This window comes from Nicotiana attenuata, unplaced genomic scaffold (genome assembly GCF_001879085.1).
Source record: "Nicotiana attenuata strain UT unplaced genomic scaffold, NIATTr2, whole genome shotgun sequence".
NCBI lineage: Eukaryota > Viridiplantae > Streptophyta > Magnoliopsida > Solanales > Solanaceae > Nicotiana > Nicotiana attenuata.
Window position 1 is genome coordinate 302,157 of NW_017670444.1, and position 14,081 is coordinate 316,237.

At 36.9% G+C, this 14,081-nt stretch overlaps 1 protein-coding gene and 1 long non-coding RNA gene across 2 annotated transcripts; both read right to left on the reverse strand.

Moving 5' to 3' along the window:
• Positions 1-6,080: 6,080 nt before the first annotated feature.
• On the reverse strand, positions 6,081-10,398 carry LOC109239493 (B3 domain-containing protein REM10-like). Its single transcript, XM_019406066.1, has 7 exons — positions 10,308-10,398; positions 9,763-10,075; positions 9,282-9,361; positions 8,941-9,172; positions 8,302-8,426; positions 7,904-8,135; positions 6,081-6,388 (listed from the first exon to the last, which is right to left on the reverse strand). The coding sequence occupies exons 1-7, from the start codon at positions 10,371-10,373 to the stop codon at positions 6,342-6,344; spliced, it is 1,095 nt and encodes a 364-aa protein (XP_019261611.1). The 5' UTR covers positions 10,374-10,398; the 3' UTR covers positions 6,081-6,341.
• Positions 10,399-12,502: 2,104 nt separating this feature from the next.
• On the reverse strand, positions 12,503-13,854 carry LOC109239494. Its single transcript, XR_002069903.1, has 2 exons — positions 12,875-13,854; positions 12,503-12,767 (listed from the first exon to the last, which is right to left on the reverse strand). It is a non-coding gene; the product is annotated as an uncharacterized LOC109239494 (long non-coding RNA).
• Between the last annotated feature and the right edge of the window lie 227 nt (positions 13,855-14,081).

Here is a 14,081-nt window from a genome sequence, read left to right on the forward strand (position 1 = left end):
ATCTTAAAATTCCTCGTAGATCAAAAGATATAGGCTTCCGAAGTCAGACCAGTGAACCTGCGGATTCTTCCTCACCGCGGACCGCACAAAATCGAGTGCGGCCGCAAGGCCCTCACCGCGGACTGCACAAAATCTTTTGCCGCAGCAAAGGCCCCTTCCGCGGTCGCACAAAATCATTGCGGACCGCACAGGCGGGTTCAGAGACCTGCAACTCCTCTGAACCTGCAACAGCTGTGTTTATAAGTCTAAAACATCCCGGAACCTATCCGAAACTCACCCGAACCCTCGGAACTCCAAATCAAATATGCATACTGACTCAAAAACCTACTCGTGCGATCACATCATCAAAATAACATGTAAAACCATGAATTAAACCTCAAAGCTCATTATTTTCATCAAGAACACTTAAAGTTCATAACTCTTCACCCGGAAGTCCAACTCACGTCAAATAGACTCCATTTTTCACCAAATTTCACAGTTATCATTTAAATACTATAACAAGTTTGTACCGGGCTCCGGAATCAAAATACATGCCCAATAACAATGGTTTCAAACATTAATTCTTTTCTTCATTTCTTAGATAATTCAGCAAAATAATTTCTTTCAAAAATTGTTTTCTAAGGCTTGGGACCTCGGAATTCATTTTCGGGCATACGCCCAAGTCCCATATTTTACTACGGACCTCCCGGGATCGTCGGAATATGGATCCGGGTCTGTTTGCTAAAAATGTTGATCAAAGTCAACCATAATCAAATTTTAACTCTAGAAATTTCTATTTCTCATTTTTTTCACATAGAAGGCTTTCTAGATATAGGTCCGGACCACGCATGCAAGTCGAGGTGAGGCAAAGAGGAGGTTTTTAGGCCTCGGAACACTGAATTTATTTCTAAAACAAGTGATGACCTTTTGGCTTGCAAATTGCATACAAGTTTTTTTGACTTGCAAATTGCATACAAGTTTTTTTGAATTCAAATTTAAACTCATAATTTGTAAGTTTTCAGATTTTTGTCGTTGGTCCGACGGCTAATTTTCCAAAATAGCCATTAGTACCGTTTGACTTGCAAATTGCATACAAGTTACATACTAATTTTTGAACTGAAATTTAAACTTCTAATTTGACTATTTTTTAACAAATTCTAACAACCTCAATATTTTTGTAATATATTTTTGAATAAAGTAAGCAATAGTAGCAAACTCACAATTTTTTTTACTATTTTTTTTTTTATAAAATAAACCATTGTAGCAAGTATTGAAGAAAATTTGAGAGAGATTTTGATAGATCGATATTGATTTTGTAAGAAAAATGGAAGAATGAGGGGGTATTTATTTTTGATTTTTTTTAATTAAATACAACTTGAGACAAAAAGATGTTAAAAAAATATCTAAGGCAATACCTTGTAATTTTACTGTAGAATTTGATTGCAAATTGCATACTAGTTACATACTTACTTTTTAATTCAAATTTAAACTCCTAATTTGCAGGTTTTAAGATTATGGCCATTGGCCCAACGGCTAATTTTCAAAAATAGCCGTTGGGACCGTTTGACTTTCAAATTACATACAAGTTACTTACTAATTTTTAAATTGAAATTTAAACTTTTAATTTGACAATTTTTCACAAATTCTAACAACCTCAATATTTTTAGACTATTTTGTTGATAAAGTAAGCAATAATAGCAAACTCACAATTTTTTCACTTTTTTTTTGTTAAAGTAAACAATGGAAAGTATTGAAGAAAATTAAAGAGAGATTTTGATAGATTGATATTGATTTATAAGGAAAATGAAAGAATGAGGTGGTATTTATAGTAGAAAAAAGGAAAAAAGTGTAATAATAAAAAGTTTAGGGTTAAAAATTAGTTGTGGGGTTAAATGACTATTTTTAAAGACTTTTTCATCATTTGGCCGTTGGGCCAACGCCTTTTTTTAAAAAAAAAAGCCAACGTCTCTTTTTTTTTTAAAAAAAAAACATTCGTTGGCCCTGTCACGATCCGAATTTTCCATCATCGGGACCGTGATGGCTCCTAACCTTTCAGTTGCTTGGCAAGCCAACAATTAGAGATTAATACGCTAACTCTTAAACAATTCCATAAATAACAACAATTAAAACATAACAGATTAAAGAAGTGCGGAAGTCTATAATAACCCAATTAACACTTATACATAACTATCCTAGAATCTGGTGTCACAATCCACGAAATACTAAGATTTAACTACAATAAGTGTCTGAAGGAAATACAACTGTTTCCGAATGAAAGGAATAGTAAACTGAAATGACTGGAAGGGGACTCCAGGATCTGCGAACGCCGGCACATCTCTACCTTGGGTCTCCGATCAGATGAAGCCAGCAGCTAACTCGGGATCAACTTAGTCGAGTACCGAAATTTGCACAAAAAGTGCAGAGTGCAGTATCAGTACAACCGGCCCCATGTACTGGTAAGTTCCGAGCCTAACCTCGACGAGGTAGTGACGAGGCTACGGCGGGGCAATTACAACATAACCTGCATATAGTGTGTAATAAAGGCAGAAAAAAGGACAGGACAAAATAAAGCAGTAACTTGCAAGAAACGAACACGGAACTCAAATGTCTTATCAGTATGCAACTACAAGCGATCCTTAAGTGAATTGCAAAAAAAAAAGCCTACAGAATACTTACACAGTAGAAGAATGATACATAAACACACATACTGATGCGGCGCACATTCCGATCCCACCATATAATCAATATCAATATAAATATTCACCCTTATTACTCCATATCAATCCACCTTTATTCCTCCTGTTGCGGCGTGCAACCCGATCCTACCGTATAATAGCAATTCACCCTTATTCCTCCTCAATATATTACCCTTATTCCTCCTGTTGCGGCGCGCAACCCGATCCCACCATATAATAGCATTTCACCCTTATTCCTCCTCAATATATCACCCTTATCAAGCAAGTCTTGCAAGTATTTTTTCAATTCTTTCAACTCTGGCGGGGCCATGCGGTATGGCGGAATAGAAATGGGCAGAGTGCCCGGAGCCAAATCATTACAGAAGTCAATATCCCTGTCGGGTGGCATCCCCGGCAGGTCTGCAGGAAATACCTCTGGAAACTCTCGAACAACTGGCACAGAATTCATGAAAGGAACCTCCGCACTAGAATCACGGACATAAGCCAAATAAGCTAGATAACTCTTCTCGACCATACGCCGAGCCTTCATATAAGAAATAACCCTGCTGGTAGAATAACCAGGAGTCCCTTTCCACTCTAATCGAGGCAACCCCGGCAAGGCTAAGGTCACTGTCTTGGCGAGACAGTCCAATATAGCATGATAAGGCGACATCCAATCCATCCCCAAAATGACATCAAAATCGACCATATCGAGAAGTAGGAGATCTACTCTAGTCTCAACACCCCCAATAATAACCACACATGAACGGTAGACACAATCTAAAACAATAGAATCCCCTACAAGTGTGGTGTTGCTCCCTAACGCACACGCAAGTATACGTGGTCGACAAGTAATATAGGATTGTAAGTCCAGATATCGTACCCATAGGGACTTGTGATTAACTATCAACTAAATTAAACCCAAACAATTAATCTATTCAAGTGAATTTCAAAGTATGAATATTTAACTAAAGATAATCTAGAGTAGTAAACTAAGAAACAAAGGAAACAAATTGGCGAACTTAGACACGAATTCAATGGGAGAGAATATTCTAGAGCTATGGGTTAGCCAACAATCCCGTTGAGTTTTCCACTTAAATCGTCAAATTAATTTATCTGGTTTATTGGTTGACAGGGTTAATATTGCTCGTATCCTTCTCCCGAAGTACAACTCGCCTATTCAAGCTAACCTAACGCCTATATTCCTATGGAATTAGGATTAGCAAGAACGCATTTATAATTCCCTTATAATAACCAAGCAAGGCGATTAGGTATACTCCTATCCTAACCGCAAATCCGCTCCCCCTAAGAGTTAAGATCTTGCTCTATTCAATCTTATATGCAATCTAGAATTCCCTCTCCCGAGTTCAATCCTAGATTTGTAGATAGTATTCAATTGGTAATCAAGCAATTAAATAATTAACCGCAAGATTGAATAAATAAACCAATATGATAAAATAATAAGAACAATTTAAGCTTCAAACCACAACATTCATGTAGCACCCAAAACTCTAGAACTAATAAACTATGAGATTCACGGAAGAGAAGAGAAGAAAAACTAGTTAAAAGCCTCCTCCAAGCGCGGTGTGTGTTCCTCCACGTGAAACTCCCTTCAAAGTATGTTATATATCCTCAAAAGTGGCGTCCTCCCCCCAAAAAATATGTTTAGTCTTGCTTTTATACGTGTTGGGTAGCTCTAGGGCCGAAATAACCTTTTCCCGTGCAAAGTTGGATAAAATTCCCGTCACTGGCGCCCTGGCTAGTGCCAGGCGCCCTCCTCGGCGCTCCATTATTTTACATTCTGTTTCTGGCGCCACAGGTAGGGCTGGGCGCCACCTGTGGCGCCCAAATTCGCAAGTTCTCCGATTTCTTTCGTTTTGGCTCTAATTTTGCACGTTTCGTCCCCAGTTGCTCCCGGATCATTCCTACACATAAAAACACATCAAATTAATATAAATCAATACATTTCACATCCTAAATCCACGTAACAAAAGTAAGATATGAGGCGATATACATGCGAATATATATGCTTTAAGCTAAACATCATGTGGACACATACACGGGGGCCCTCAATGAATCACATGGCACAACCAAATATGAAGCAAAATAGGATGACACATATGAATAAGTAGAACCCGGATCAAATAGCACCGAGACATCTTTACTACAAACTGAAATCGTACCTGTGATAACCGCGTCAGATGACTCAGCCTCAAGCTTGGCTGGAAAAGCATAGCATCGGGGCTGGGCCCCACCACTCTGAACTACATCTCGAGGACGAGCCCTGTCTGGTTGGCCTCCACCTCTAGTGGCCTGACCTCCACCTCTAATGCCCTGACCTCCATCTTTAGCTGTGTGACCCCTACCTCTAGCTGGCTGAGCAGGCGGTGAAACACTTGGTGCCGAAATCATGGCACGAGAACCCTGATACTGAGAACTGCTTGATGCTCGAGGACAATACCTGGCAATGTGCCTCGGATCACCACAAGTAGAACAAGACTTCGGCTGCTGAGACTGCTTACCCTGAAACTGACGCTGGCGACCTGAGTAACCACCCTGAAAACTCTGAAGCGGAGGTGCACTGATAGGTGTTGGTGGTGCACTGTAGGCTAGCTGATCGAAATACTGCATATGAGGGCCACGACCACCTGAAGCACCGTGAGAAACCTGAAGGGTTGAATGAAACGGCCTGGAAGGATGGCCTCTGCCAAAAGTAGTCCTGCTGGCGTCCGCAGGCCCTGGCGTCCCCTTCTACATCTCTATATTACTGTTTTCTTTATTTCCAAAACAGTTGTAATTTCTTTCAGACTGATGTTTGTAGAAAAATCACAGTGTGTTCGTGAATTGTGACACCGAATCTCTGGGTAGAAATATTATGTAAACAAAATCGATATCTATACATCTTGCAGTTATTTCGCTTCATTTTACCTGTTTGCTGATGATTGCTAAAAATGGAAAGAAATGGCTAGATAACCTCTAACGTTGACTTGCCTGGCAAGTGTGATGTTACGCGCCATCACGATCCCGGCGGTGAAAAATTCGGATCGTGACAGGGCCCGTTTGGCCCGTCATGGGACCGGTCCAGTCCCGTGGCGGGCCAAACGGTCATAAATGGTAAAATCGGCCCACGAGACCAGCACTAGCCCACCAATCGCAGGCCAAACGGTCCCAGCCCGTTAAGCTCGTTTAACCCGTGGGTGCGGGCCGGTCCCGATCCGACCCAATTGCCAGCTTTAGGTGGTGCCCAACATTCCACTTGACTTGATAGATTTTTGCAAGTAAATAAATAACCTGTTTGGCCAAACTTTTTTTGGCTAGAAATTTTTTTCGGCCAAAGTATTTTTTTTCCAAAGTTAAGGGGTTTGATCAAAGCTTTTACAAGTGAAAAATTACTTTTGAGTACAAGCTCTTTTTAAGAAGTTGAAAAAAGTAATTTCTCCATGAACATATTACATCATTGTTGATCCAATGGCCAAGAAATAGCACTTTCGCCTGATGTTTCACCCACGAGCACTTTTCCTGCTGTTACCCAGACCACTCCCCGACCACTGTACTTAAGGTTCCAAACCTAAAGATTCATTACATGGAGTTTCCGGAAGAAAATATAACATATAATTTGTTAAGGTTGTGCACCAAATGTTGATCCAATTGCTTCAATTTTCCTTTTTCTACCAACTCCTTCATTGTTCAGTCAACCTCTTGAATTATGCTTGCATTTTCTCCAGAAATATTGCCTACAAAATACATTAGTTTATGCAAGTCAATATATGTAATATCTGCTAGAAATCCAAAGGGTTTAAAATGTTCACTGCATTGTGTGGACATTCTTTCAAGTGTTAAAAAATGTTCAAGCTCTTATACATGTAATTAATACATACTTTTTTAAATAAATGATACAGTATAACTACACAATTATGATCAGAGATGATAATTGTGATACACCATTCAATCACACTAAGCTAAGATAAAGAATTCTTATTATGGTACTATAGGCGAATTCCAGATATTTATATGTACAATGTTATGTAACATACGTCAACACTTTTACACAGTGGATACAACTTCTGAATTGAAGTTGTCAAGGCTGGCTCGTTAATACAATATGGTTTAATGTTAAAATGAGGGTTATTATTTAACAGATACTTGTTCATTGGAGCAGTCATGTTCATTGTTTTATCCTAATGACTGTTGTTCCTTATACAGAAAAAATGAGAAAAAGCATAAAAGAAAGAAAAAAGAAATGGTGAAGGGTAACAATCAAGAAAAGGAAAAAGAACATAGGAATACTGTCCAAATTAGAAGGGGCCTGGCTCTCCCTATACAGAACTTTCTTGAAGATTTTTAGGCTTACAATAGCTATGGCTCAAACCCACGACAAGTTGAGGTCGGCAATATAGGCTGTCCATGCCATTCCATCTAAGCTCATCTCAGCCGTAAAAGGAAAAGGATTAAGAGGACGAGAACTATGTCATGAAAATAAAGTTTAATGACTTCAAAAGAAATATGGAGTATGTTCCTTTGCCTTTTTGGGGTCAGATTAGAGAAGCCTAAAAGAATTCGGGTCTGCGGAAAGTTAAAGTTATCCATTCGGAAAACATGGAGGATGGTGTCAGCTTGCATTTGTTGAGTCAGTGGCGAAGTCAGAAATTTTTCCAAGGGTGTTCAGACTTGAAAGAAGTAAAAAAAAGATCTCGACAAAGAGTGTTCAATATATGTTATATACGTCCAAAATTTAATATTTTACTTATATACACAGTATAATTTTTCATAATATTTCGAGGAAGGGTGGTTAATTTAGCAAAAGGTGGCTTCGCCCCTGGTTGGAGTATATAAACTGAAAGAAATCGCAGATGCTTTAATGGAGTTTTAACTCCCACACATGCGCTAAAAACTAGATGCATTATAAACCTTTTTTGCTAGTGTAGGCTTCATAGTATAAATAACAACTTTTTGACGTTGTTAGCTCTTTATAATACATATAGGACATCATTGTAGAGGAGCTCACTGAATTTTTGCTCACTTCTGTAATATCCAGCATCTTCTTGAAGCATTTTTAATGGAACTTCATTTACTTGATAAAAAAGGAGAAAAAAAGAACTTTAATGACTTAGGTTTGAAGTCGAATTAAGCTAAAAGCATGTTTAGAGTGCCCATAAATGATTGTCTAAACTCTAAACAGAGTTATAGTATCTGTGTATATCAGATGATCGAAAAAATATGTAAGAGGCTGCTTAAATTAGAAAACTTACGACGAAATTGCCATATTGGTTTCTCTCCATTAGTAACAACCTCAAACACTATCTGATCTCCCTCCTTTAAGCAATTTGTATCACGGAATTCATGCCATCCGCCTTTAATACATACACCAGTACCAAAAGAACGTAACCTTAAACTCCACGACCTTTGCCTTTCATCTCTAATAATCAAATCGCATTTCTTGTTGATGAGACCATTTGCATGTGCAAATTGTCTAGGAATGCACTGAAAATTTTCATAACTTTTAGTACATATTATTGAAACACTTGTGCTCTTCCTATTTTCACCAAAAATAGTCCCAAAACAAAGAGAAAAGAAGAAAATGCTGCGCATGACTAATTTAACCTAAAACAAGACTTACCAAGAGATCATCCTTATAAAAAAGACTTACCAAGAGATCATTTGAAAGGCAATATGGTTTGACAGTGCATACGAAATGGGAATAACCAAAAGGCTTGTGAGTAGCAGGTTCTGCGTGGGGAAATGCCAACGACTTGATGCTGGGATTTGGTTTGTCTGTTACACGGTTAATTGCATGCAAACCCATGTCAATAAACTAAGTACGACAAAGAGATCACAAATTAAAATACGAATAGTATGTAAACATCCACCCAATCTTCTTTTTTTTTTTTTTTTTGTTGATAGCGGCGATGTCACCCCAAAAGATGGCTCATGAGGGAGGACGGGCCAAGATCATATACGGAGATATACAATTCATTCCTCAACCAATATGGGACTGTAATCCACTCTAACACCTCCGCACACCCAAGAAGCGTGTGCAATAACACGGGGCCCCAAACAGGGATGAACCTGGCGTTGCATATAAAGATATGCCATTTAACGTAACTCAACCCAAAAACTAGCTCATGAAAGGAGGATTTCCCGAGACCATATGAGGAGACAAGCAGTTCATTCCTACTCTACCCCACTCTAATAGTAATGTTTATTACAGTTTTGAACAGACAAACACAAAAATAAATTTCAAGGTGAATATAACAAAGTAAAGACACCATTGAGCCAGAAAACTTACCATGAAATTTCCATATTGGTTGTTCTCCATTAGTAACAACCTCAAACATTATATGATTTCCCACCTTTATGTCATTTGCAGCACGGAATTCACCCCATCTACCTCCTATATAGACTTGAGAACCATAGGTAGTTAGCCTTAAATCCCATGACCTTTGTTTTTCATCTCTGATAATCAAACCGCATTTCTTGTTGGCGAGACCATTCGCCAGTGCAAATTGTTTAGGAATGCGCTGAAAGGTTTATAACCATTTGCACATATCATCAAACATTAATATGCTTCGTATTTCAGCCTGAAGGTTCTTGAAGGATTAATTAGGAGGGAATGAGTTGGAGACTTACCAAGAGACCATTTGTAAGGCAATATGGTTTAACAGTGCATATAAAATATGATTGACCAACAGAGTTGTGAATAGCAGCATCTGCATTGGGAAAAGCCTTGCATTGTTAATTTTAGACAAATCCATATCAAGAAATTAAATATGACAAAATAATTTAAAATAAAACATGAATATCATCTAAACATCCACCCCATCTTTTAGCTAACTTTTCAAAATAGAACAGCCCCGTGCACAAGGTATCCCGCTTTCACGCAGGGTCCGGGAAAGGGCCGCACCCCAAGAATGTGATGTAGACAGTCTATTGTAATATAAGCATTAGTGGCTGCTTACACGGCTTGAATCTGCGGCCTATAGGTCACACGAGGGAGACAACTTTTGGCTATCTCTTCATTTAAATAAATTAAAACATATTACTATAAGTTAAGGGAATTAACTTGGAAATACATCAAGAACAACTAATGGACTATAAAGATCTTAATTACCTTTAAATTCAAAATTCTTGGAAGTCTCTTCAAGAGTATGGACTTCCCCTTCTTCTTGTTGCACATACTCTGCATATTCTCTATCACATTGACTTGAATCAAATATGATTACCTCAAACTCCATATTACCTTCATGTCTAAACACCAACATATCTCCCAATTGCAAATCATGCTCCTCCGCAAATTCTGCCCAACCATCTTCGAATCGACGGCCGTTCACCTTCACCATCCACTTCTTACCGTCCCTTTTAAGTATTGCATGTTCAATATGGTCGTATCCCTTCAGATACTTCAAGAAACCAACAGGAATTTTCTGCAGTACAACAATATACTTAGATTAGCATTGTCCCAAATCATTATGTTGCTTTGTTTAGGCCATGACATTGTAATATCTACTTAGTTAAACAATTAGAAAATGATCGTATGCACATGCACTATGGTTATGATTTTGAGTGTTTTCTTTTTATATAAATTCTTCCACCATATACACACATAATACATATTAATAAACAAAGGAATTATAAATAACGAAAAGGATTACTCACAGTATCATGCTTGAAACCTGGCAGCATAGGTTTGAGAAAATGAGGTTTCTTTGGAGGAATTTTCATGACAGCCAAAAAATTGTACTTTTATGTGGTTATGTTTTGTATTTGATATAATTGGTAGTTGAAACTTAGACTTCAGCTTTCTGAGTCGACCGTCTACCGAAAACAACCTCTTTTACTTTCTTAAGCTAGGGCTAAGAACTACATACACACTATACTCTCTACACTCCACATATGAGATTTCTCAAGGTAGAGGCAAAAATTATGTACACACTACCCTTCCCAAAATTCTACATGTGGAATTTTCAAGATAGGAGTAAAAACTGCATACACACTATCCTCCGCAAATCCTATATATAAAATTTTATTGGGTTTGTTGTTGTTGTTGAAACTTGACTTTAGGTCAAGGTTGCAACAATTTGGTAAATGAAACTTGAAAGGTGTTACAGAATGTTCATGCCCACATTCTTATGCATTAGTACTATAGTAGTATTTCTTTTTTTTTTTTCTGCTCCGGTTTCCTTACAGCTTGTTTGGATGGTTGTTACCCATTGTATTGTATAGTATTGTTACTTTAAATACGATGTTTGTTTTGATTGATACTTAAATTTTATTGTATTGTATCGTTAAATCAGTCGTTACATAACGACGAAATGTGCCACTTTATGTAACGACCGATTTGGTGTGGTCGTGTCGTTACCTTGTCTTTTTCTCTCAATCTCACCATTCACTATTATTAAATAATTTTATTTTATCATTTACCCTACCTTTTTATATAATAATTTTACACTGTATCATAATTTTTTTAATAATATTACAAGTTTATTCTTCATATTGCTGGTGCGTGATATCATAAAATGATGGCGAACGACACAATCTATTCTCAAATTATTTTTATCAAACGATACAGTACAATACAATACAATACAGTACGATACGTTACATTATGAAACGATGCGCAACAACCATCCAAACAAGCTGTTAGTTAGAACAATTGTACATGTATAAATACCCTATTGGGATAATACTCTGGTTCTGATTCAAGTCAGTGGGCTATGTAGAGCAGTAAAATCACTATGCACTGTCAATCAAATACCAGATTTTCCAGAATCCCAAAAAATGGTTGAACAGAAATGGTCGGATTAGGTGTAAGCTCACCGTCAATCAGAGAGAATGCTACAGCAAAGAAATGAAACAATGGGTAAGGTACAAAATATTTACAGTGGCGAGTTTATTCAATTTTCAAAGGGAGTCCAAGAGAGGCAGTAAAATCAGCTTATTTTGTAAGTGGTTTTTCAAAAGTAGTACGTATTTGATTAACTAATTGAAAAAATACTTTTGAATAATATTTAGTGTTTGATCAAATATTTAAAAAGTACTTTTAAGTGTAATTTTTCCAAAAGTATTTTTCAGAAAAAGTGATTTTTAGGAGAAACTATTTTTTTCTACTTCTACTCAAAATTACTTTTTTTTTTCCTTCTAAAAGCTAGGAAAACACCTTTAACTTTGAAAAAAAAAAAGTTTAACAAAAAATTATTTTTGGCCCAAAAAAAACTTAACCAAATAGACTAATAAAATATTTCTTTAAAAACATGAATCTCGAGTTCCAACTCTGGGTTTAATGGAACTTCACTAAGAGTATCGCATATCAAATTAGAACACAAAGAAATGATGGAAAAAGAGCGAGGCAGTAGTGCAAATTGGCGACGTATGAAGTGTGGACTAACAGCGCCACATTTATATTGTGAAAATCTCGATTTAAAAGAAAAAAAAAGGAAAACACAATTATAGAACAAAAGTTTCATAATTATAAAAATAAAATCAATGTCTTTGAAAAATGGGAGATTTACACAAATAGACTATTTTCGAGTCATTGTTTAGGCTTTAGCTCCATTTAAATAAGTTGTGTTAGAAATAGTGTTCAGCTCCTTGTTTATTTTCATCTTCATGAGCCGAGGGTCTATCTGAAACAACCTCTTTGCCCTATCAGGGTACGGCTAAGGCCTGCGTACACACTACTCTCCCCAGACCCCACGGAATGGGAGGATCTTGCAACAAATTGTTCACAAAATTCGGCGGATCACCAGTAATGTCTGATGGATGGACTTGTCACGAGTCTTGATGATCTAGGACATATGGTACTGAACTAGAACTGATAATTATTTTTTATACAAATTTGGCAGTTAAAAAAATGAACTGAAAACAACCCAATTTCAGTTGAACTTTTTGCCCCATTAGCAATTTTTTAGCTAGTTAATACATGAATATATCACACTCTTCATGATCCAATGGACAAAACACAGCACCTTCACATTAGTATTGTTTAATGTAAAATTTCTTTTCCAGAGAGAGAGAGAGAGAGATATTCAATTGCTCTAATTTTTCTTTTTTCTACCAATTGCTTCATTGTTCAGTCACCCTCTCGAAGGATGCTTGCATTCTCTCCAGAAATATTACCTACAAAACACTAGATTATGTAAGTCAAAAATGTAAAAATATGTTTTCCACACTTGAGAAACCAAACAAAAAGACCAAAACAAAGATTTTCTCCAAGAAGAGAATACCTGCCTTGATCACTGATTGGAGTTTCTCCATCAGTAATAACTTGAAATTTCCATATTGGTGTTTCTCCATTAGTGACAACCTCAAACATTACACGATCTCCCTTCTTTAAGCAATTATCAGCAATGAATTTACGCCATCCATCTCCAATATAGACTTCTGTTTTCCTTTTTCCGAGAGTTTAGCTTAAAATTCCAAAAATTGAAATATGAACCTTTAGCATCATCCAGATGAAACGACTTTTCAATCTTACTATCTGAAGGTTTACATTGGATAATGGACATGGCCTTTTGCAGTAGGAAACTAATACAAGTATCTTTTGAAGGAAATAACATCATTTGAACCCTTCAAAACTGAACTTGATAGAAGAAAATTAGACATTCAAGAAACAAATATACTAAATAGAAGAAGTGTTGAAAATTAGAGTACTTATAAGATTATACTACTCCTATTTAAGAAACAAAAACATTGCAAATAACAACTTAAGAAAATAAGAATTTGAAACATAGGTATTGCACTAATGAAAGCTTCGAGGATTCTGCTTCTACCACCCACTATTTCCTTCTCTTTCACATTTCAGTAGTGTTGCTTGTTTGGCTTTAATTCAGCAACAACCATAACTCTCAACCTGCAAAAACTCCATATTCTCCGTACCGATCAGCGTTCACAATTTGATATGCTTTCAGTAGCTATCTAATAGCTTTAAGATATCTTGTCATGGAAGAAAAATTATGACCTTAAGAAACAGTGATGAAGATGCACATACACCATAGACATTATCGACAGATGGTTCACTGCAAACACATTAGCTAGAATATGATTTGAAAGAGAGCAGTACTTGCAGATGCCGGAAAATAATCCTAAACTCAAGCAGCAGTCAAGAAGTTTTAACAAACAGGAAAACACACATCACAAGAAATACGAAAAAATTTCTTGGAAAAAACTCAGTGGCACAGTGAGTAAAAGCACAACATCACAACAATAAAAGAAAAAATTTGGGTGAAATAATGCATGTGTAACAGTTGTTCTCGAGTTGGCAATTCCAGTGTCACGACCCTAAACCCGGACCCGGTCGTGATGGCACCTCTCGTGAAAACAAGGCCAGCCGACATACTTCCAATTCATTTTAAGCAATTAAAATAATAAATATTAAGTCTTTAACATAATAAAATCCCAAAATAAGGTAAACAATACAGTTTGCGGAATAAA

Coding starts and splice junctions, on each gene's coding strand:
- LOC109239493 (XM_019406066.1), bottom strand. CDS start 10,373: ATGAAAATTCCTCCAAAGAAACCTCATTTTCTCAAACCTATGCTGCCA. Junction 10,076..10,307: donor CAGGTTTCAAGCATGATACT/GTGAGTAATCCT, acceptor GTTGTACTGCAG/AAAATTCCTGTTGGTTTCTT. Junction 9,362..9,762: donor CAAGAATTTTGAATTTAAAG/GTAATTAAGATC, acceptor TTCCCAATGCAG/ATGCTGCTATTCACAACTCT.